This window comes from Leptonotus elevatus, chromosome 12, assembly GCF_054856555.1.
Source record: "Leptonotus elevatus isolate MCC_2025b chromosome 12, RoL_Lele_1.0, whole genome shotgun sequence".
Classification (NCBI taxonomy): domain Eukaryota; kingdom Metazoa; phylum Chordata; class Actinopteri; order Syngnathiformes; family Syngnathidae; genus Leptonotus; species Leptonotus elevatus.
In genome coordinates this window covers 8366221-8388284 of record NC_141250.1, presented here as the reverse complement: position 1 = coordinate 8388284, position 22064 = coordinate 8366221, and the positions used below count along the sequence as shown (strand labels likewise).

At 41.1% G+C, this 22064-nt stretch overlaps 2 protein-coding genes across 5 annotated transcripts; one reads left to right on the top strand and one right to left on the bottom strand.

Moving 5' to 3' along the window:
* The first annotated feature begins 162 nt into the window (after window positions 1-162).
* Window positions 163-12897, top strand: phf11 (PHD finger protein 11). 2 transcript variants are annotated; one of them, XM_086090812.1, is made up of 13 exons: window positions 163-373; window positions 1939-2043; window positions 2128-2261; window positions 2335-2372; window positions 2452-2528; window positions 4378-4400; window positions 7541-7596; window positions 7764-7843; window positions 8098-8191; window positions 9357-9491; window positions 9570-9641; window positions 10169-10266; window positions 10394-12897. In XM_086090812.1, exons 1-12 carry the CDS (start codon window positions 263-265, stop codon window positions 10243-10245), a joined length of 1002 nt encoding a protein of 333 aa, XP_085946938.1. In that variant the 5' UTR covers window positions 163-262; the 3' UTR covers window positions 10246-10266; window positions 10394-12897. The 2 variants fall into 2 exon arrangements, with proteins under 2 accessions (XP_085946938.1, XP_085946937.1); XM_086090811.1 differs by lacking the exons at window positions 163-373; window positions 1939-2043; window positions 2128-2261; ... (1 more) ...; window positions 2452-2528; window positions 4378-4400 and adding an exon at window positions 4941-6602.
* Window positions 12802-20907, bottom strand: LOC147164418 (RCC1 and BTB domain-containing protein 1-like). 3 transcript variants are annotated; one of them, XM_086090810.1, is made up of 13 exons: window positions 20886-20907; window positions 18500-18549; window positions 18105-18353; window positions 17727-17877; window positions 17487-17653; window positions 17212-17370; window positions 17022-17129; window positions 16732-16874; window positions 15344-15534; window positions 15158-15284; window positions 14928-15079; window positions 14724-14854; window positions 12802-14639 (listed from the first exon to the last, which is right to left on the bottom strand). In XM_086090810.1, the coding sequence occupies exons 3-13, from the start codon at window positions 18228-18230 to the stop codon at window positions 14499-14501; spliced, it is 1596 nt and encodes a 531-aa protein (XP_085946936.1). In that variant the 5' UTR covers window positions 18231-18353; window positions 18500-18549; window positions 20886-20907; the 3' UTR covers window positions 12802-14498. The 3 variants fall into 3 exon arrangements, with proteins under 3 accessions (XP_085946936.1, XP_085946934.1, XP_085946935.1); XM_086090808.1 differs by lacking the exon at window positions 20886-20907 and adding an exon at window positions 19432-20571; XM_086090809.1 differs by lacking the exon at window positions 20886-20907 and adding an exon at window positions 19432-20571 and having other exon boundaries at window positions 18105-18348.
* Between the last annotated feature and the right edge of the window lie 1157 nt (window positions 20908-22064).

The window sequence follows — 22064 nt, the reverse complement described above, 5'->3', positions numbered from 1 at the left end:
AGAAGAGAAAGGCAAACATAATTCGTCTTAAGGTTATTGCTACACCGCTTAATAGAAAATGGCATTTTGTGCAGCGATAAATGCAGCACAATATGCAGGAGCGCAAAGCGCCGACGTCTCTGCCCCTACTAGCTTAGCATCGCCGCAGGCACGTGGTTCAAATGGGGCGTGTCTATCTATGAGCATATTGACATGGATGGCCGTGGGCGCGATAGCTAACGTTTAAAATAGAAACGAAAGTGTGGTGAACTAGCCAGTTAAAATGCATCCCAGTCAGAAGTTAGTCTGCGTGCTTTGTCAAAGGGCCGAAGAAACGGAAACAACCGCTGCACTGTTAACCAAAGACGATGTCACGGCTCATCAGAACTGTTTGGTAAATATGATAAATACTATAGTGTGTGATTCTGTTAGCATTCGCAAGGAAGAAAAGTTCGCTAGCGTCATATATTAAGAAGATGCTCAGCTTTTTGGGATTGACAGTCAGAGAGGCATTCATTTAACGATGTATATTATTATTTTTCCCCTCGAGCTAAATAAATGTCAATCGAATTATTATCCTTAGTAAAACTTAGTTTGACACACTTTTTGTATGAGATTGTGCAAGTGTGCCTAATAAAGTGTCCAAATGATTTGTATTTTCAGGACCGTTTCCTAGCATGAAAATCCTGTTTAAACCTCTTTAGGTTTACTGTTATAACATTTATGTTATAAATATAAATTAGGCTACATGAAGCTGGTGTAAGCCTACCTACTGCACATCGCTGTGAAGTATTACATTTAGCCAGTCTCTTGACCGCTGTGCTGATGCAGCACACAGGAAATACAAATCATGACTATGCTCTTCCTCTGAGAACTAAGAACTTCACATTTACATCTGTGGACAGTAGCTAACAGGATGTGGGCTGTATATCTATGTGTCCACCCATAATCTATGCTTCGAATCGTATTTTCTAGATAAATGCTATTACATCATAGTAAGAGAAATGAGAAACTGAGAACGATTGTCCTAAGTAGCCAGAGCTATAAAAAAAAATAAAAAATTAGAGCACTTAACTCACTAAAAACATGTAGCCTCTGTGTGCACATTTTATACAGGATTAACTAGGAGTTGTGAGGAAAACCCATACTTTATTCCAATTTCCGCCAAATATGAAGAAGAAAAGAAAGCTCTTCCAGTTTTTATTTTTATTTTATTACATGTTGTGGTTTACACCTCGGGCTACATGGATTTTTTTTTATATTTCCCCTTCCCAAAGATACCTTGGTCGGACCAGTGGTTGCTGAGATAAGGCCATTTGGCAATCATGCCCATTTTCATGAAAAAGTGGAAAAAAATAAAATGACGACATCTTGGCAAGCTTGAATTTGAAATGTTGGCTTTTCTTGTTATGGATTTCTGCTACACCAAATTGCACTGAAATTATATGGGGTGAGATTTTAAAATGCCATTTTTCTGGGTCATCTAAAGTGAAATGACCCTTTTTACACTCTTTGCCGTCATATTGCCATTCTTCTGCAGAGACCTCACAAAAAAAGCACAAGTAAGGCTTCAGATGCTCACTGAGCTTAAGTCTCAACATCAACACATTTTTGCATTCCACTGTGTTTAAAATCTCTGGCACAATGTTGTCAAAACTATTACAGCATACTTAACATCCACTTGTTGATATTTTTGGGAGGGGGTTCTGTCTCAAGCAAATGCAAAGTACGACTTTCATTGCCATTTGCCAATATGACGGGTTATAGGTAGTGGGTGTTACCAATTATTGAAGTGAAAGTGGTTCGTTCACAGAAACATTGTCTGAAATAAGCAGCTAACAATGATGTTTAATTTTCAAACTTGATGCGTGGGAAGACAAGCTACTAAAAAAAAAATCCATAATCTGTCCCCTTTAAACGTTATTTCTAATCCTCATTCATGTTGTTTCTGCGTGGCAGTTGTTCTCTTCAGGTATTTACTGCAAGGATTCGCCTCTGTTTGACGACCTCTTCGGTTTTGATGTGGAGGATGTGAGGGACGAGGTGAAACGTGGAAGCAAATTGGTAGTTAAGAAATATGTTCTCCCCCAAAAAAAGTCATCATTACACATTCAAAAACACTTGAATATGATCAATTATTTCTGTCAGCTGTGTGCCAAATGTAGGAGAAAAGGTGCCACGGTTGGTTGTGAGGTGAGCAGATGCCAGAAATGCTACCACTACCCTTGCGCCGTGGAAGACGTGGCCAAAACTGTTGTGGATAACGTCATGGGCAAATATGTGTGAGTTCAGTCAGTTTTTGATGGTGTTCATCCAGAATAAATAAAAAAAATAATGTTTTTGTGCATCTGTCAGGCTGTTCTGCTTCAAGCACAGTGCAAATCAACAACAGAGTAAGTCTTGGCCATCCTCCTTTAAATTGTGAGCTGAATTTGACATAACTATAATGGAATGTGTGTTTTTAAACAATAGGAAATGGTGGCTCGTCCTCAGATGAATGTGACGTTGTCTCGTCTGGATTAGCCACTAAATCAAGTTCTCCAACTAAGGTTAGTTGGTTAGATTGACACTTACGGTACATACTGATTCACTTACAAATACTGCACAATTTAACGTGCTCTAATACGGGAATATTTCAAACATTGTATTATTGATGAATATACTGTACAATAGGGGTGTAAAAAAAAATCGATTCGGCAATATATCGCGTTATTAAAGCGCACAATTCTCGTATCGATTCAACATGCAGCCGAATCGATTTTTAAACATCAATTTTTGATAGAAATATTCAACAAAATGTCTTGGTTAGGGTTCACACATGGAAGAATGTTATATTAATAGAACGTTAAGCCTTAAAATTTGATTTCAATGCTGTTCAAACATGAAACAGATTGCAATCCGTTTGTTAAATACAGTGGCTCACAGTTATAAGGCTTAAGTGCATGTTCATACAAATTGATATAAATACTGATTAGTATTTTCTAAGTTTGAGTGAAAAAAAATCGCAATAATTGACTTATGTGGTGTGTGAGGAAAATATTGTTTTAGTTTTTTTTAAGGCAAACAGATGGCAAAGGTGGGGACATGAGTGTTACACACTCTTGTACAGCAGATGGCGGTATGCACCTAAACGTCATTTGCAATGGGTGGCGGAGTTGTAGCAAGTGTAGTGATCTTTCTGAGGACCGGCAATGGACGAACACGCGAATATTACGTCGGTTTCTTCACCAGACATGCAAAACAGCGAGCAACTTTGAAGTCTGTTTCGCCCGTGCCGATAAGTTCATTTAGTCAGGACCCAGCTCGTTGAGTGTAATCGGAATGGTTTGACAAATTCCTCTGGCTTCGTCGCGATGAGGAGAACAATATGTTTTCGATATTATGATAAACAATGACTTCGTAGTTACAGAGAGAATTGCAATTATGCATAGATGCGTGCACGTACATGGTCAAAGCCAAAATGCCGGACTGATTTTATTTTTATTTTTTATTATTATTTCTTTTTTGTGCCAGTCCAGTCATGCCTGGGATTGCACCCAGGAAGTTAATATTAAACTTCCACACATGACTGCAATTACACCTGATTTAATAAAATAAAATAATGTACATTAATTCCATAATCATCTTAGAACCAGTCCAGTTCTGGGGGGATAGGCTACCCTAAGACTCCAGCAAAATATCTTCATGGAGATTGATGTTGCATTTCAAAATAAAACTCTGGAATCTCAAATGTGACAATTACACATCATTGGAGGGAAAAAAAGAAACTAATTCCTTACTTATCCCACCCGGGACTACAACCCAAGTACTTTCATTTATATTTGGTGTTGTATCCTCCCCTGACCAGCAACCCTAGTGAGAACCTTTGAAGCATCCTTGAGCAGAAGCTGTAGGAGGCCGTAGCAAAAGATATGAGGGTAGGAGGCAGTTCCCATCTGAACAGCAGCTCTGGGAGTGTGTTCTGAACTTCTGACATCCAGGAAAGAAATTGAAGCAGAAGCTGTCCAAAAACTCACAAAATCAATGGAAAACATAAACTATACTTTTTGGAATGTGTGTGGCATGTTACTGCTGGTATAAAAGTAACAACATTGCAGTAAAATAAAAATAAATAAAAAACATAACAGGGCCAGGTAGCTTTCAATATTATTATTTTTCTCCCTTCTATAAAATCGCCATTAACGAACTGTGTTTTATGTTTACATGGGTTATATGTGTCTGATCATTCTATCTATTTGATGATGCTGATCATTAACGTAAGGAAGTTAAACACAAATTTAAGAAGATGTCAAATTCTTTTTCACGGCACTGTTACATTTGTTGAGCACTCTTTATTGTGTTTTTTTATTATGATAATTTTTGTGTTTTTTTTCTTTCCCTCCCCATTTTTTGAAACAGAGACAGACGATTCTCACTGACATGTAAGTGTTTCTAAAAGTAGTACTTGTTTTTTGTTTTTTTTGTATCTGTGTGTGTGTTGTGTGTTACATCGCTATGCATGGCCTGGCATGCTCGCTTGCAATCAGTTGGCAACATGGGTGGGCAACACGTGGTTTTGTATATCATATCCAAACCACGGGACCATGCGGCCCATGATGCAATTCTTCAAACTAATAAACCCTGATGGGAACTCTTATAGAAAAATGACCAAAAAAAATCCAAATATTCGTAACATATCATGAAAAATTCTCCACCCCTGCGTTTAATATATTTGCATTAATGTAGCACGAGTGGCACTGTTTGGGTATTCTCCACATCTCCACCAGTTTACATACACTTAAAGACACAGCTTTTATTTCTTACTGACTGATGTGAAATCAGACTGTGATTGAGTTCCTTGTTTTGGAAGGGGAACCACCAATACACCTTTTCAAAAGACTGGACAGAGTTTATGGGGATGGCTGCAATAGGCTACGGTGCTGTCAAAAAGTGGGCATCCAAGAACAAAGACAAAGAAGATCCAAGTTTAGAAGTGATTAAATGTTCAAAATGTATTTTTTAATCGATCAAATTTATTCTAATTAGCTTCCTTTTAGTAATTGTTTAGACTAACCGAATACAATTTTCATTCAAATAAAAACAATTTTAAGTTGTTTAGCAATAAGTTATTATTCCACTTTTATTGAATGCTTCAAGTATTTGCCATGGTATCGTTTCAGTACTGGTATCGAGGTACTTTACACAATATAAGTAACAATCGCCAATATATAAAAGTTAGTCATTATCTCAGATGTTATCAATAAACTTATAGGAAGCTTCCAAAGGCATGACATCATCAGGGTTTTCCCAAATTGTTTAAGAGCATAGTTATTTTACTTTATGTAAACATTTGACTGAAGAAAATAAAGGGAAAGTTGTACATTAAAATAAATAAAAAACTTCTCATGTATTCATCCGTCCATTTTCTGAACCGCTAATCCTCACATTTGGCAAATATACATTTTGGTAGTCCTAATTGACCTACAACAGATAACGTTTAGTCTGATTTCAAGTCAGTTAGGTTTGTTGTACTGCGAAACACTTTCATAACAAAGGAAAAAGTAACTACTCAATAATATTTTCTTAAAGGCATAAATAATAACTAACAAAAAAATATTGTGACTTCATTTCTAAGAGGAAATGCTATCTAAATTACGGCAATATTTGACGACGCCACATGGCATTTGTATTACAAAATAGACCAGGAAAACAAGTCAAATTGGACAGTCCCATGTTCCTGCTGGGTTATGTCACAGTGATTAAGTACATTGGTGAAAATTGGTAAAGATGGCGCTGCGCACAGTATGTCATTATTTTGATTCTTAATTAGCTTAAATTTTTCCAGGGAATCGGATGCCATTGATATTTGCACTAATAGTGATGTATAATCGAATGAAGGATAATGAAATTTCAGTGGCCCGCCTTTTGGCTGTTGTATGCTTTAGTCCGGTAGGTGGCGGTAATGCATGTTAACGCTGGTTTGCAAACCGCCCATTAAGCTCAAGAAGAATCTTTCCGGCTTCGGCAATCACAGTACTACTACTGGCTGGAGCTGAAGTAAACACGTGTTTTTTTGTGTGTATATGCTTACTGGAGCCGTGAAAGAGAAGTAGTCGCGGAGCAAGAAACATGGGGAAGGGAGTGGAAATTTTAAATGGACATTTTTATTTTAAAATTCTTCCAGACGGTGAAATCGACAAAAGAAAAGCGTTTTGCAGGCACTGCGATATTGGCTTAAGTTACCACCGGAGTACGTCCAGTCTGAGATACCATCTGAATGCATTGCATACCGTTGATGTCAGAAATCCATATAGGGAAACGACGGGTGACCCCGATCTTTGGCTGACTCCGTTAAATGAAACGTGCGGGATAACTGCAGAGAAACAAAGGCACGAGGATCTAACAAATGCCATAGCGAAGTGGTTAGCTACAGACTGCAGGCCGATCAGTGTTGTGGACGATGTCGGTCTAAGAAACGTTTTTAGAATCGCAACAAATGACCGCAAGTATGAGATTCCCTCGAGACACACCATTACAAAAAGGCTACACCGGTTGTATGAAGACGAGAGGACCGCAAAAGAGACAACCGCACATGAAGAGAGGACCGCAAAAGAGACAACTTCACAACATACATCCTCTGAAAGGTTAGGTTTTCTTTCACTGGTCATATACCGAATAAGAGAATTTCTGCTCCCCGATAAAAGTAAAATGTCGCCAACTAATATGTTGATTGTGTCTTAGAATTGTATGGGCTTTTCTTTTCTTTTCTTTTTTATTACATCTTTCGCGGTAACAAAAAAATAGATGCTGTGAGCGAGCGCCACACCTTTTCCCGACTTGGCTGCCCATCAAATAGACTGGCGTCAAATTAAACACTGAACAGTGTGCCAAAACGCAGTAGTAATAGGGAATTTGCGACAATCATTCTTCTGTATCATTTTTCCTCCACCATTCTGTTTTCCCATAAAAAGTTGAATGAAAACGTCGCATAAGACGGTGGTCGTGTCCTGTGCAGAATCACGTCATATCAACGCGACTGCTCTGTTATTGAAATCATAATCCCGGATTTTCATAAACAAATCCGTGGCAGTAATGCAGAATTTTATTTTAGGAGACAACAGACGTTAGATAATATCCTGGCAGTCGTGGTTTGACACATCAGTGAATCTTTTTTTTTTTTTTTTTCATTTGTCAATCATCGTTTTTGTTCATTGAAATTTTATGTATTAAAAGTACTCGTAGATTGCAATTCGTGAATACTTGTACTGTTGTCAGTATGGGGAAAAAATCAAACACCCCCAATTTGTGTATAACAAAATGATTAATTTCTAGGCTCTCGTGGATAATCAAGCCATCAAGATTAAAACATTTAATCACACGTGCATGCATACTACATGGGTGCGTGAATACAACAAGTTCAGAGTGTATTGAGCCCACAGTCATTCTCTCAACATCCCCACCCCCGCACACATAAACTCCATGCAGACCCGTACCCAAATGGCCTGCAGATATTGAAAGTGGGCATCATATCTATAAAGGAATAATTGATTTTATGATTTGTTGGAACATTTGTGTGTTGCAGGCAGGCCAGCATGTCCTCCAAAAAAATGAAGATTATGTCAGATTCGTCAAGTTCAGGTTGTGGCTTTTTCAAATTCATATACTGTAACCATAGTAAGATGTTTTGAAATGTTTCCGAGTCCTCCGCCACTGTGAAGCTCTGGTGTCCCCTGCCCCTTCTTTTGCATCAATTGACAGCATTGTGTCGCCACGTTAATTGGATGCCATACCTTTTTCTTCCACAGGTGATGATGGGCCTCCTCAAATTTTAGCCCCCATCGAGGATTCCGATTTAGACGAAAGTTTCAACTTAAAGCCGTGGCAAGTAAGTAGCGTATCATGGCAGGAGTAGGTGAAACTGACTGACTGCCATGTTTCACTTCTACATGTTGCTTCTGTGTGCTGAGCTACAAATCAAGTAAGACATAATGCAATTAGCTTCTTGCCAAAGAAGGTTCTAAGTGTCAGTCTGAGAAACACGCTAGAATTCATAAAATAATTAGTAGCAAAGTTTGCAACTGGCTTCCCTATTACGTATTACGGGTATTACGACATGTTCTAACGCCGATGTTCCCTCAGGTTGCCAATTCCCAAAGTCTGCTTGATCCCGAGAAGACCCCCAACCGGCTGCCGTCTACCAATGTGATAGAGGTGAAAGTTGAGAAAGGCCAAGGTAGAGATCTGATGCCATGGCGCTGTAGATCGGGGGCTGTCAAACTTTTTGGGTAGAGGAGATTCCCCCCGTTTTTTATCTGTAATTTTTTTAGGCCAAAAAATATGGAATGTTAATAACAAATTCATATTTTTAGAGAAAGGAAAAAAGCTGTAATGTTATGCCCCCACCCCCCAAACGTAGTCCTAAAATCATTAAATCAAACAATTAAATATTTCACATTTTAACAAGAGTATGAAATCATATTTTAACAAAATAATTTGAAAATCACAACTTTTTTTTATGGGATATGTTATCATTTCAGACATTCAAAATGTCTGATGTAGCATAGGGGAGGATATTTTGTTTTTTGGGCTGCCCGACCCATATGCAAGAAAGGGTATATTTTTTAAGTCATGTGACATAATTCAGTGGCACCTTGCTCCAAATATTGTTGTCATGGTACCAACACAGTTTTCAATTCCGAGGACAGAAAGAAAAAAAGAAAAACCTGCCAAAGTTTGTCTTTAGCCACAGGTGCTTGTTCTCTAATCAAACGAGGTTTCCTGCTGGTTGATTAGAAGCACCTGTGGCCAAAGACAAACTATGGCAGGGTTTTTATTTTCCGGACCTAAATTTGGCACCTCTGTTATACCACAGCACCTGACTACCGGTAATCTAAAATTAATCAGAGCAATGATCCCAAAGAATTGCCGTTATTTTAATGTCGCTTTAAAGAAAAATACTCTATTGGGATATATATATATATATATATATATATATATATATATATATTATCAGGGTATAAAATGACTTGCATCAGGATTTACTGCACATTTTTGTCCATCACACACACACACACCATATATTCCTTCATGATCATTTATACATTTTTTTTTTAACACAGCAGTTCATATATTAACCAAAATGATTTTAGCCAGACTTAGTTTTTTGTTATAGTCCAAAGTGAAAAAGTTAACAAAAATCAGTTACGGAAGTGAATTTCTGCCGTTGGCATTTGTGTATACAGTACGAGTAAATCGTACGAGCTTAATCAAAGTGCAAGTCGAACTCGTTAAGATACCACTGATATTGTCGGCCATTTGGCACAACCCCAAGTTTGAGATCCCCCGTTGTGAACCCGCCTCTCAACGTTTCCCCTGTAACCAAATGTAACATGTCACAGAGGCCATCTTGGACGCCGCCACCTTCTGGAGACACTGCAACACGGCGGGATGCACGGACGCCATCTTCAGCCATTTCCTAACCAACATGAAGGACGTCTCTCAGAGGATCCAGCAGGAGCAGGCCAGCCAGGAAGGCGAGCGAGCGAGCGTCGATGCGAGCGTTCGATGGCCTCGCAGCAGGCGTGAAATGACGTGTGCCGCTGTCTCTGCAGATTTGGACGTGGCGTTCAAAGTTATGATGGCTTCTGGGAAAATGACACAGCTGCTGAGAAAACAGCTAACAGGTGATGTGATTGAGATGTTAGCGACAAGCTACATGAAGCGCTGAAGTGCAACACGACACTTTGTGCGCATTAAATCGTGTCACGTTTGATCATATGTCAACTTGATTTTCACATTCATGACTTTAAAATGTTTTTTTTCACCTCATAAATATGGCTTCAAATGAAACATTTTATTTCAAGCACAATTAAGAAAATCCAAGGACACCGAATAATAAATTAGTAGTTAATAGCGCACGCAGAAAAAGGAGTAAAATTACCGTAGTTTCTGTAATTTACTTAATGGTGGGAATACGCTTCTTGACTTTTTCTCATATAGAATTATTTTTTTATTACAACTTTTTGTTTTATGGCTAATTTTTGTAATGTCACTTTATCCTCAATTATGTTGACCCCATTATGAATTTTATAGCAATTTTACAAATTAATTTAGTTTTTTAAAAAAATTGGGGGATGTATTATGACTTTTTTTTTATGTATGCATTTTTCAATGCCATTATGGCTTAATGTCCCTTTTGTTGTTTTGATAGAGATGGAGCAGAAACACATGTTGGTGCAAAAGTCACTGGCAGCGATGCAGCAAGTCATGTCTTTGCTGAGGAGTTGATCGCCTCTTTGCTGCATTATGGTAATCAACACATTTCTCATTTCAAACATTTTATATGAGCCTTATTTAGCATATTATTGTCACCACCAACTTTTTATTTTTTTGCTTTAATTAAAGCATCCATTTGACTCTGTCCGTTTATTCCCAGAGCTGGTTTACATCACTGACCCCTGTCAAGAAACCATTTTGGTCCTCGCTTGAAAACTCATCTGACTTTTGGGGAATGGTTTGTGCAAGGACTGGATTGCGTTCATGTATTCCTCTCGCGCAATCGGCTTTGTAACATTGCACACATCACACCTGCGGTCCATTTCACAAAGCAGGTTTAGTGAGAAGCCCGAGTCTGCTAACCCTGAAGTGCGGGGAACTCAAGATCTCGGTCCGTTACCGTAGTAACAGAGTCTATGAACCTAACCTGGTTTATCATAATGAACCTCGAGTTTCTGTCTCCGCCTCCTTTCTGCCACACACGAGATTTCATTTCCTCATTCATTCAGTCAGATGGCGAGTTTTTGCCTAAAATAGTTCTGCCGTCTGTTATTTAAAAAAAATATATATATATATATTAAAAGTCCACTTTTTTCACGAACATGGCATGTCCTTTTGACAAATGATTTCGTTGATGAAGGTGCACTCTAAAAATAGAATTGTTGCACCAAATTAAGATTGCAAATTGAATTGTTGACCAATTTAATAAGATTGCTGGTTAAACACGATTGAGTGTGCAGTCGGCATTACTGCGCAGGGAATTTAATATTCATCATGAGATGGTTATCAGGCCGCACATAGATATTCGGGCATTTCTGAACGGTTCTCTTTTCGAACGGTACCGTTTCACATCACAGTCCATCATCTCCATACACAACTTAATCCGTCCTTACATTTGCAACATTACCGGCCGTACGTTGTCATCGCTCACATCACAGCATATATTGTGTGTGGCGCTCAGTTTTTTATTTCCGTTTGAATAATGTTTTTATATTTCATCTTAAGTCAAGTGCGCTTCGCCCCCGGCAGGATTGCAGCTAAATGAAATTAATGAATGAGCTACCATTCAACAGGTTTCCCCTGTAATATTATTGTGATTGCAAAGGACTACATTTAAATGCACGCATTGACCCGCGCACCAACGTTCTCCCACGCCGCCTTCCTCTACAGGTAGCCGCTGCGGTGTTGCACTTTTTTTTGTTTTGTTACTTTAGATATTTTCAAATTCGCCATATGATCGCATTAAGATTTCCAGTTGAGAGGGGTAAAAAACAAAAACAAAAAAAAACGCACGTTGCCATGGTGACTGGTTGAATCGTTGATGCGGTCTTTCTAGTGTGGTGGTAACTCCAGGTGAAACTCGCTGTTCAGAGTTGGTCTCAGAGTTAGTTTGAACCTGCTTTGTGAAATGGAGCCCTGAACTCCATCCGTCCCGTCGCACACCTCGTTGACTTCCTCTCTTGCCCCCTGTAAAAATGACCATGAGTGTTCCCGTAGGCACATTTAGTCAATCCAAATAATTTATTTCACTATTTCTCCGCCTTGCTTTTTTATTTTGTTTCAATTGGTAATTCAATATATTATTATTATTATTAGAAATCATCCACACTTTCTGAGGTGTGGGTCAATACTCCAATATTCTCATGATTGCAACAACAACAAAAAGCCATTTGTGTACTACTGTCTATAAGGGATCTTATCTTGAATGTGCCAATCCGTTATTTGGAAAGTCTAAAAATGATTAATGAAAGTGCAACTTCAATACAAAGCCAGGAAAAAATTTATGACTAACAGTTTTAAAAGACATGGCAAATTTTAGAATCCCAAAATGCTGAACTACAATAAAAAATAAAAAAAAAAGGATTTAGCGTAATAATAGTGAAACTATGGAACGGGACTGAGTGTGGAGCTGAAAGTGTAAACATCAACTAGTTTAAAAACACACTCAATCTTTGAGGACCAAGTAGGTTTAATATGAATGTATTTTATTACTATGTGGAACAAAGAAATGTATACTTGTGTCAAAAAGTGTTTGTCCCCTTAGAGGTTACAGATTTTTTTTTTTTTTTGGGTATGTTTGTCACACCCATCATCAAACAAATGTAAATATCAGCCACACAAGTACAAGTCCACTCTTTTTTTTTTTGCTGAATTTCTTTAATTCCGCAACACATGAACGGCCTTTGAAAGGTTATGCCTCAGCATTTCAAGCAGATTCAGGTCTGAGCTTAGATGAGGCCACCCAACAATATTTCTTTCCCCCTTGATTTTGGATATTTTTTGGGGCGTTTTTACCCCCCAAAAAAGTGAACGTTTTCCTTGAGAAATTACAGTGGGGGTTTTGTTGTTTTTGAATGGTTATATTTGTTGTGTGTGTGGTAGTTTTTTTTTTCTTTCTTAATAGCAAAGATATTATTGATACAGTTTAGTTGTTACCATATAAATAAGGATGTGTGTTATATACTGGTGTGTATATATACATACATTGTAATGTTATATTACTATAGTACTACAATATTGTCATTCATATAAAGTTAGTTCTATAGAATCATGAGGAAGAGTAAAGAGTGCTTTTACTTCTTCCTACTTTTTATTTGGAATATGTACAATTTAACTTTTTTGTCATGTTCAAAATAAAGAATAAAATACAAACAAATAAATTCAGATTGTTTAATGGTGTGAATAAATGCTATAAACTAGTTCATCACATTTCTAAAATAATGGCCTCTGTTTTTTTTCTTTTTCACAAAACAAAAATTGTATGTATTAATTTCATATCGGGTAAATGAATGATCTGTGTAAGGCAGCCAGCATCTGTATTTATTTTATTTTTGCCAAAATATTTCATAGGCCATTATTTTAAAAGGGTGATGATTTATAACATTACTATAACAATGGCAAATGCAAAAAATTATACATGCAAATGTCTCCAGATATCTGCTATTCAGTATAGGATGACTATGAATGACATCAACCTTTGACCTGATTGTTCACATGTCATTTGGTGCCAACCAAGCGGCCCTCTCTAGGGATAGCACTACTTCGTAATCCATACGTACACCCCTCATCTAGTTCAATATAACAGACAAAATAAAAAAAGACAAATATAAAAATGGTCCAGTCTATTTATTTGCCTCGCGTGTAAGACCAAATGTAACCTGAGGTTGTATCTTGAAGACAATGCTGTGCATGTAAAAATTGTATAGAAAGCAAGCTGAAGGTTTTTGTATTGTTGCACTCTTTGCCCTTTACTAGTTAAGACACTTACGCTTTTTATTGGACAGATACTGGCCATTCAATATTCGCCTTAAGGCAACGACACTGTACTAGTATGCTCTTGTTCTCACTAGAAAGACAACTTGATAAATCATTTGGATATCAAATGAATGCTGAAAAATATGGAAATCTGAGCATTTGATATCAGAATGTGAATTATGTATGAAAACTAGAAAGTGTTAAGCAGTGTGAGCATTTATTCCACCGTAAGATCCATATACTCGTTGTCCTCAGTCAGAAAAATTCAACGTAGGACAAAGATTCAAAGCGACAGATTAAAAAAAAAAAAAAACTGCAAACCGGTGTACACAAAACCTTTTATTCAAATTGCTACACTTCTGGCTAAAAAAAAAAATATATATATATATATATATATATATATATATATATATATATCGAAGAAAAAAATCAATTGTAGTCTTCTTTTTTTTTACAGCAAGTAGATGGGAGAAAATACATATGGAATCAGCTTTTGTTTACCAATCAGATGTAAAACAAACACCTGCATCAGATTGAAGCTGCTGTATAACAATATCATTAATGTAGTCAGCAGTTAAAATAAGTGCTCACACCTTTTGAGAGCTTTTCAGAGTGCTGGAATGTAACAGGTCAACGAAATTTAAAAGATCAAATACCAAAAAATGAGACGTTAGAGGCATTGCGTCCTTAGTAGCGGCTCGGTGAAAATGACCTGAAGTTAATCACTGCAGATTTAACTTTAGAAGTGTTTTTTGACTGATCATTAATTTGCCAGGTGCTAGTTTTCATCAAAACATTGAGAGCACTCGTAGGATCTCAAACGTGGCTCTTAAGATGGACAAATGCTCAAACAGCTTTCCGAATACGTGAAGACATTTGGATCAGTCCACAAGTGCAATTGGTCTCAAGTGAAAAGTAGAAAAAGTGCTTCAAGTTCCTTGGAATAATGCAAGTCTTTGGAATGGGTGGGGTGGGGATGACTAAATGTCCCTGAACGCATCATTTTCGGGTCAGTACTTGAAGGCGCCGCAGCGGCTGGCTCGACATATGAAGGCCTTGAGCAAGTCGCCGTCCATCTGGCAGAAGGCGTCCGTCTGCGTCACTTTCGTCAGGTGGTTGACGCAAAACTTAAAGCAGAAATCCTCCAGATCCTAATGAACAATTAAACAATGACTCAGTGCCGTAATTCACTTCTTTTTTTTTTTTTTTTATATGAGCGGGCAAACCGGGCCGACCTCGGCATCGTAGCGCACGGCGGCCGACAGCAGCGTGAAAGCGTTCTCCACCGTGATGCCGTTCTTGATGATGTGCTGGCACAGACGCTTCAGACGGTTCTCGCAGTACGACGTGGCCAGGTCCAGAAGTCCTGCGCACGGAACACTTTCAGTTCACAAAAAGGAGAATGGAGACCCGTTTGCGTCGGCGTTTCCGTCTCTGACCGATGGCGTCCTCTGGCGGCAGCTCCACGTCGTCGGTGTAGAGGAACTCCAGGAAGGAGCGATACACCGGGAAGGAAAACTGGTTGATTTCAATCACATCCTTCATGTCTTCGTTCCAGTGCGACTGGAACATGGAGCGGAAGTGTTCACACCTGAAGCGAAAAGCATACGGGATGCCGCCGTTTACAAGTCAAATGCGGTCTTCTCGTCACCCACAAAGGGAGTCCGACCTGATCTTGAGAACCGCTTTGTGGACGTGGATGTATTTGCCATCCACGCAGAACTTGAGGTCGGCCGTCTCCGGGTTGTCAAACTCCTTCTTGACAGACTGAGCCACCGTCAGAAAGTCGTCAAACTCTGAAAGGGAGAAGATGCGCGAGAATAGAATCCTTTTCGGCGCGTCGGCGACAACTCACCCTTGGACAGAAGCCGCCACATGACCGAGGGCGTGGCAAAGCAGGCGAAGACGTCGTCGGTGCAGGTGAAGTTTGTGAGGTGGGGCAGCATGATGGACTGCCCCCGGCACTGGCCCCACATGTACACCTGGCCGCTCTGCGTCTTGGCGGCTGACGTGTGTGTGGAGTGGCAGGCGGCCACCTCCACGATCCTGAAGGGTAAACAAAAAACAGGTGACTGCCATCAAAAAAATATATATTTTTTTTTTTTTAAGGAAGCAAATTACAGTAGTTCCTTGAGATAAGAGTTGAATACGCGTAGATAACTCAAAACACTCATAGCAATCTGGTATATATAATTTTTTTACATAATTATTTTCAGATAAACTATTATTTAAATGAATTAATGACTAAATAAAAAAATGAATGAATTAATATTCAAAAAATGTCAGTCCAAACTTTTGTCAAAGTTGAGAAAGTTGTTTTAAATTGCCTAAGCATGTACAAAAAGGAATAGTAAAAGCAGAAAATTCCCCAAAAATGTCCATGAAATTCCCAAAAATTTAAGAGAACTAAATAAATTTAAAAAAAAGAATCAAAAAAAAGAGCAGAAACATGAAATGTCCAAAACAAAATATGTTTTTGGAATTGCCAGGAAAAAAAGTCAGAAAATAGATGTGTTTTTTAAGGCAGAACGTGTTCAATAAGTAATTATAAAATGTCCAAACACCAAAGATATTCCGAAAAGTACCATAAAATGTACACAAAATTGCCCAAAATGTCAGAAAATTGAAAGCACGAAAGGCGAAGAAAATATAATAATAAATAGCAATAAAATGTCCAAAACAAAAAAGGAAGAGAGGCATTAAATTAACTCATTCACGCCCAGCCATTTTCACCAAAGCAACCCTCTTTGCACCCGGCTGTTTGACTGGATTTTGCAAGACCCACAGAATATTGTGTTCTATTGCTATACAAACATGGAACCTACCAAAAGAAAAATGATATTTCTATCTCTTTTTGCAGCAATCAGCATTATAATTGAGAATTTATCATTATTCAAAAATCTTTTTAGACCTGTGGGTAAATGGGCTTGTTTGCAACATGGCCCTGGTTGATCTCTTATACTCTGCTGCCACCCGCTGGCCGTTTTTGTAATTACTACCATTGCTTCACCCGTTCTCTGCATTTCAGAGGCTGCATCAAAGCCTTCGGTACGAGCTAACATGCTGTACTTCCATAAAATTGCCTAGAATGTCAGAAATTTGACATAAAGGCAGCATTACATTAAACTAACACACTCGTTTCATTGATCACAATGTTCAAATATTTGTTGTTATTTATTTGGCCTAAAATGGCTCTTGACAGTAAAGTTTGCCGACCCCTGAACTTGGAGATGTTTTTCGCACCTTCCTTTCTCGCTCATAATCCGCACGGGGAACACTTGGTTGCTCTTGTTGCCTGTGCCTAGTTGCCCGTACGTGTTGGAGCCCCACGCGTAAAGGATGCCTTCATCCGTCAGCGCCAATGAATGCGCGTACCCACACACGACCTGGAGTGCAAACAACAAACGTTAGGCACACTTTAAAAAGACGAAGAAACGGTTTCATTACACGCCCCGCCCCCTCCCATCGATCGACGAATGGGAATCGCCACGTCGGTCGCTCGTTGACGACGGAGATGCTTGCGGCTCACTCACCTGTTGCACACATACGCCGTGCAAATCGGCAAGTCGGCAGGGAGACAGCTGGTTGCTGTTATGGCCCACTCCCAGCTGTCCGTTCCCGTTGTAGCCCCAACCGTACACCTGCCCAAACGGTCGGGCAAGGGCGTCAGAACCAAACAACATTCCGACGGAAGCACAAATGCGTCGTCGCCGCCGTAGTCACCTCGCCGTTGTCCACCAACGCCATGGACCAGGTCTGTCCACAGACGATGCTGACCACCATCTTGGTCTGAAGGTAGAGGGAAATGCGGCGCGGGTGAGGCTGGGTGGCCGTGGAACCGTTGCCCACCTGGCCGCAATTGTTGTAACCCCACGCGAACACCTGTCAGGAAGGAAGGAGGACAAAAAGGAGGCACGTTATTAGGTACACATTTAAAAGAAGAAAAAAAATGACTGAAATCTCATGTACAACACACTGCTAGAAGTGGCAGCTCCCACCTCTCCAAGTTCGCTGAGCGCCATCGAGTGGTGCGAGCCGCAGGCCACCTCCACCACTTTCCTGTTGAGCAGGTTAGCCGACACAAGCACCGGCGCTAGCCCTTGGTTGGTGGTCCCGTTCCCCAGCTGGCTGTAGCCATTGTGCCCCCAGGCGAACAGCTCGCCGTCTGAAAGCACAAAAAGATCGAAAGGAGTTGCGATATGGCGACAGTTCACGTGAGCACAGCGCGGTGGCGATACCCTCGGTGGCCAGCAGCACGTGCGGGCCGCTGCCGTAGCTGATGCTGATCACCTTCCTGCCGCTCAAAAAGTCCAGCTTCTTGGGTACGATGGTGCTCTGGCTGTCTCCAGAGCCCAGGCAGCTGCTGCAGTTGAGTCCCAACACATAAACCTGCAACGCTCGGAGCAAATCGAACAATAAGAGATTGCAGATATGCAAGCAAATAGCCACATTCATTGTTTGTTCACATGTCCGTGAAAGGGTTCTACAACTGTGCCTATCGATGCTAACCATTAGCATGTTATCATTAAGCTAGTGGGCTTTGTTGTTTTAATCACACAATGTGTTATTCTCTTTTTTGATATGCCTAGTTTGAGAGTAAAAATCTCTCCACTCACCTCATCGTCATTTGTGATGAAGATGGCCTCATTGCCGGTCGCTCCGAAAACACACGCTTTCCATATGCAGGCCCGCTCCTGGGGCTTCATCAGACTGAAGAGGGGCCATTTTGCCACGTCCACCATTTTGTCTTTGTGTGCCTGTCACTCTGAGGTCAGCTGGTTGTGGGGCACGGTGCAACCCTCAGACTGAGGCCAACAGAGGGAGGCCCGGCAGGTGGAGGGTGGAGCCAGTGAATGGTGCCTGTGCTGCAAACAGCAAGATGTCTCAATATTTTTTTTACAATAAACAACCATGCACAGATGAGCTTGAAAATGAAGACGTTGACCACACGGAAGGGATCAACTGACCGGACAACAGATCAGGACAAGAATGAAAGAACTCAGTTACTCACATTACTTAACATGCAACAGAAAATTGTTCTCGGGGGCTGGACCACAACCTCTGTAATAAAAAAAAATAATTAAGTTACAATATGGTTGGTCTGTATGGCAGATTTTCAGCTATTAGGTGGGATGAAATGTCAATTGACTACTATAACCAAGCTGCCTGGTTTGCATGCTAATCACAGGCAAAAGCAATACAATATGGCGTTAGTTTTCCCCGTGTTAAGGGAGTATTTGCATTGCGGAAATATCAGGACTGCCCGGATGTTCAGAATTGTCAATTAAACTGGTGGCTCTTCGCATTAATTAGTAGCTAGAAGCAAGAGGTACCGTTACAAAAAAAAAAGGTTAGAGACTTGAATGTACTGAATTGTGTGAATATTTGGAACCTTGAGTGAAGTGAGTGCATAAAGTATGACGGAGTAGAATTAAACTTTTTTTGTAGACTCATTCAATTATTATTTTTATTGGGGGGACTTGGAATTTGGGGAAAACTGATTTTCTGAAAGCAAAAAAAACCCGGAATGTGCTGAATTTTGTTAATATTGTATCTTTAAGTTTAAATGGGTTGAAATGAGAAATGTGTACAGTAGTTGGACAAAAAATGGGCGGAATAGACTTGGTACTATTATTATTAGACGGACACCGTTAGCGGATGTAGCTAAGAACACGAGATGTTTGCGTTTGGGATTAGAGAAATAAAAATATATTTCCACTTTGGCACGCACACCGTCCATCTATTATGACAGGAGTGGGAGACAAACGGTGGCCATTGTTACGAAAACACTATTCAGCAAACCGGCTGACACCACAGGACAAAACAAAACCGAGCGAGTATTTGCTGGACTCACCCGCTTGCAAAGTGACGGCGATGCTAGCTAGCAAGCAAGCTAGCTACTTTAGCTGTCAATGAAGACTTGTTTTCGGCAAAAAACCTTACCTGTTGCAAATGTGCGCGTGGGGCCGCTGGCTCTGGGGAGTCGGGTCTAATTGTCACTTTCACCATGGCACCCGAGGGTGTACTTGTGGCCGTCGGTCTTATATGCTCGAGCTGACCTGGACCTGACGCTTGTTTGCGGAAGTCACACAATGACGCAGGCAAACTAATCGATCGCAGATCTGGCTTGTTTGGATTGAAACACGATTTGAGAGGACAATCTTACGGTTCCCCAACCCTGATTCTCAGGGGCTGGAGACCTGCAAGTTTGAGATGTTTCCGTCCTCAAAGCACGCCTGATTCATATAATGGGGTGATCAGCAAGCTCCGCAGAAGCTTGATAACGATCCTAATCCCTAAACTTTAGAATCAGGTGTGTTGGAACACAGAAACATCTAAAACCCTGCAGCACTTAGTGTGGAAGATCTGTGCAGACCAAATTGTGTTGTGAGATGTGACTACAAAAGTGTCTGAAAAACCTACTAGAACATTTGAACTTTATTTAGGGTTAAAAATGAGTTTCAACGAGATTGGTTAACTGAACACAGCCACATCCCTAGTTACAAGATGTGTGCACATTTGGACAACCACGTTATGGGGAGAGTGAAGTATTGTGAGACACTGGGTAATGTAAGACACCACCTGTATCTAAGGGGGGGGGGGCACATCTGTGGTCATGTGACTAATTTGTTATCAAGTCCCTCCCATTTCAGCTGGATTGTGCTGAGGTAAGCATGCGTTTTATACAAAAAAAATTTTAGGATATAAAAGTGTTTTTTTTTTTTTTGCTTTCAAGTTAATCAGCTGTTGCACTAAAGCTAATTGACTCAAGTGGAAAAAACGTATATCCCACATATTGTTTAACTATCAACTTGTAAAATTATGTGACAATGCTAGCTAAAGATTAGCCTGAGTTCTGAAGAGAGGTTGTTCTTTATAAAATGGTGGAGGTGGGTTTAAGTGAGACAAATATCAGGGGGCAAAGTGAGACACTGTTTTTCATGTCAGCAACAGTTAAGAAAAAAAAAGCCATCATGACAAGGAAAATACAACCTTGAAGAGAAGAAGATTGCAGCCACAGAGGTATGTATGGTCCATTCAAACTAAAGCCCAATACAGCCAAGCCCTTGATTGGGGTTGGGGGGTCGGGGGTCAAATCCTGCCAAAACACTTACAATTTTTTTTTTTTTTTTCTTTTCTTTTTTTTTATAGAGCTCAGTATTGTTCATTCGGAAATGTCATCATCATTGCTCTTTTTTTTTTTTTTTTTTTTTTTTTTTTTTAAATATATATATATATATATATATACACATATATACATACATATATACATACATACATACATACATTTTTTTTTTTTTTGTGTGTGTGGGTGAGTATGTGTGTGTGCGTGCGTGCGTGCGTGCGTGTGTTTGTTAGCTCACCAGAAAACCTATTAGAAAAAAAAAATCTCATACCGTTCACCTAAATCGAACACCAGGAGACCCGAGGGGACCGAAGAAAACCAAGGAAGGTGAAATCCAGCACCGACCAGACACCCCCCACCAGAACTCCTCCCCAGCCCAAGAAACATCCAGACCCCAACAAATCCAAAAAACATAAAATCAGGGAGGCCTCAAGAGACCAACGGAGAGACCGAGAAAAGGAAGGAAGGACAGACGAAGCCGCGTGAGATCCGAGACACCAGCCTCCACCGATTCAATAACCTGAGGAGGAAACAGATTGTGTCTGAGTTTCGGTAGATGCTGGTGTGGTGGATCTGGCATGCATGAAAATCTCCACCAAAGAGGGGAGCCGTCGACCCCCGCCGGAACAGAGCAAGCGCAACACCTCAGGGCCCCCCAGGCCGCGGCAGCGCCAAAGGACGACCCCCGGGCCCCACCAGGGCCACCGGCCGGAGAGCAAACCCAGGAGCAGGAGCGCCCCCCGCCCCAACCCGGCCCGCGCCCCCGGCCCAACGCAGCAGGACGGGGCACTGCAGGCCCACCAGGCACCCCACCGGCCCCCAACCCCCGCCCCCCCACAACCCCCCGCCCCCCATCCACCCCCGCCACCCACCCCAACCCAGCCCCAGCCGCCCCCATGCCCCCAATCCCCCAGACACCCCCCACCCCCAGCACCCCCCCACCCCGCAACCCCCACCACCGCCCCCCCCCCAACAAAACCGCCCCCCCCCCGACCCCACCCCGACCAACCGGCAGCCCCCCAACCCCCGACCCCCAGCCCCCGGGGACCACCCGCACCCAGGCACCGGTGCCGAAGAGGGGCCGGGCAGCGGAGCGGAGAGGGCAGCCGCGCCCACCCCACCCCCCGCCGTGTGGAAGGACGGAACACCGGGGGCAGAAGGGGGAGATGGGGGCACCGGAGGGCGGCCGACACCCCCGAACCCCAGGCCCAGCGGGGGAAGGCCCCGGTCGTCACCCCAGCGTTCTTTGTGAAAATTAACCCCTGTTACTGAGTCCGCCAGCTCGCGGACTGGCGAACTCTACCCCTAAACCGTGAATGTGACCCCACCCAGTGTATATACAAGTGTGTGTGTGTGGTGCATTAAAATTAGGAGCAGGTGAACCGGAGCCGATGGAAATGATATTCCCACGCTCCGATCCGCCCGCCACCCAAGCATGTTGCTGAGTGTA

Coding starts and splice junctions, on each gene's coding strand:
- phf11 (XM_086090811.1), top strand. CDS start 6,088: ATGGGGAAGGGAGTGGAAATTTTAAATGGACATTTTTATTTTAAAATT. Junction 8,192..9,356: donor GAAAGTTGAGAAAGGCCAAG/GTAGAGATCTGA, acceptor AACATGTCACAG/AGGCCATCTTGGACGCCGCC. Junction 9,642..10,168: donor GCTGAGAAAACAGCTAACAG/GTGATGTGATTG, acceptor TTGTTTTGATAG/AGATGGAGCAGAAACACATG.
- LOC147164418 (XM_086090810.1), bottom strand. CDS start 18,230: ATGGTGGACGTGGCAAAATGGCCCCTCTTCAGTCTGATGAAGCCCCAG. Junction 17,654..17,726: donor CGTGCTGCTGGCCACCGAGG/GTATCGCCACCG, acceptor TTGTGCTTTCAG/ACGGCGAGCTGTTCGCCTGG. Junction 14,640..14,723: donor CCGTGCGCTACGATGCCGAG/GTCGGCCCGGTT, acceptor ATTGTTCATTAG/GATCTGGAGGATTTCTGCTT.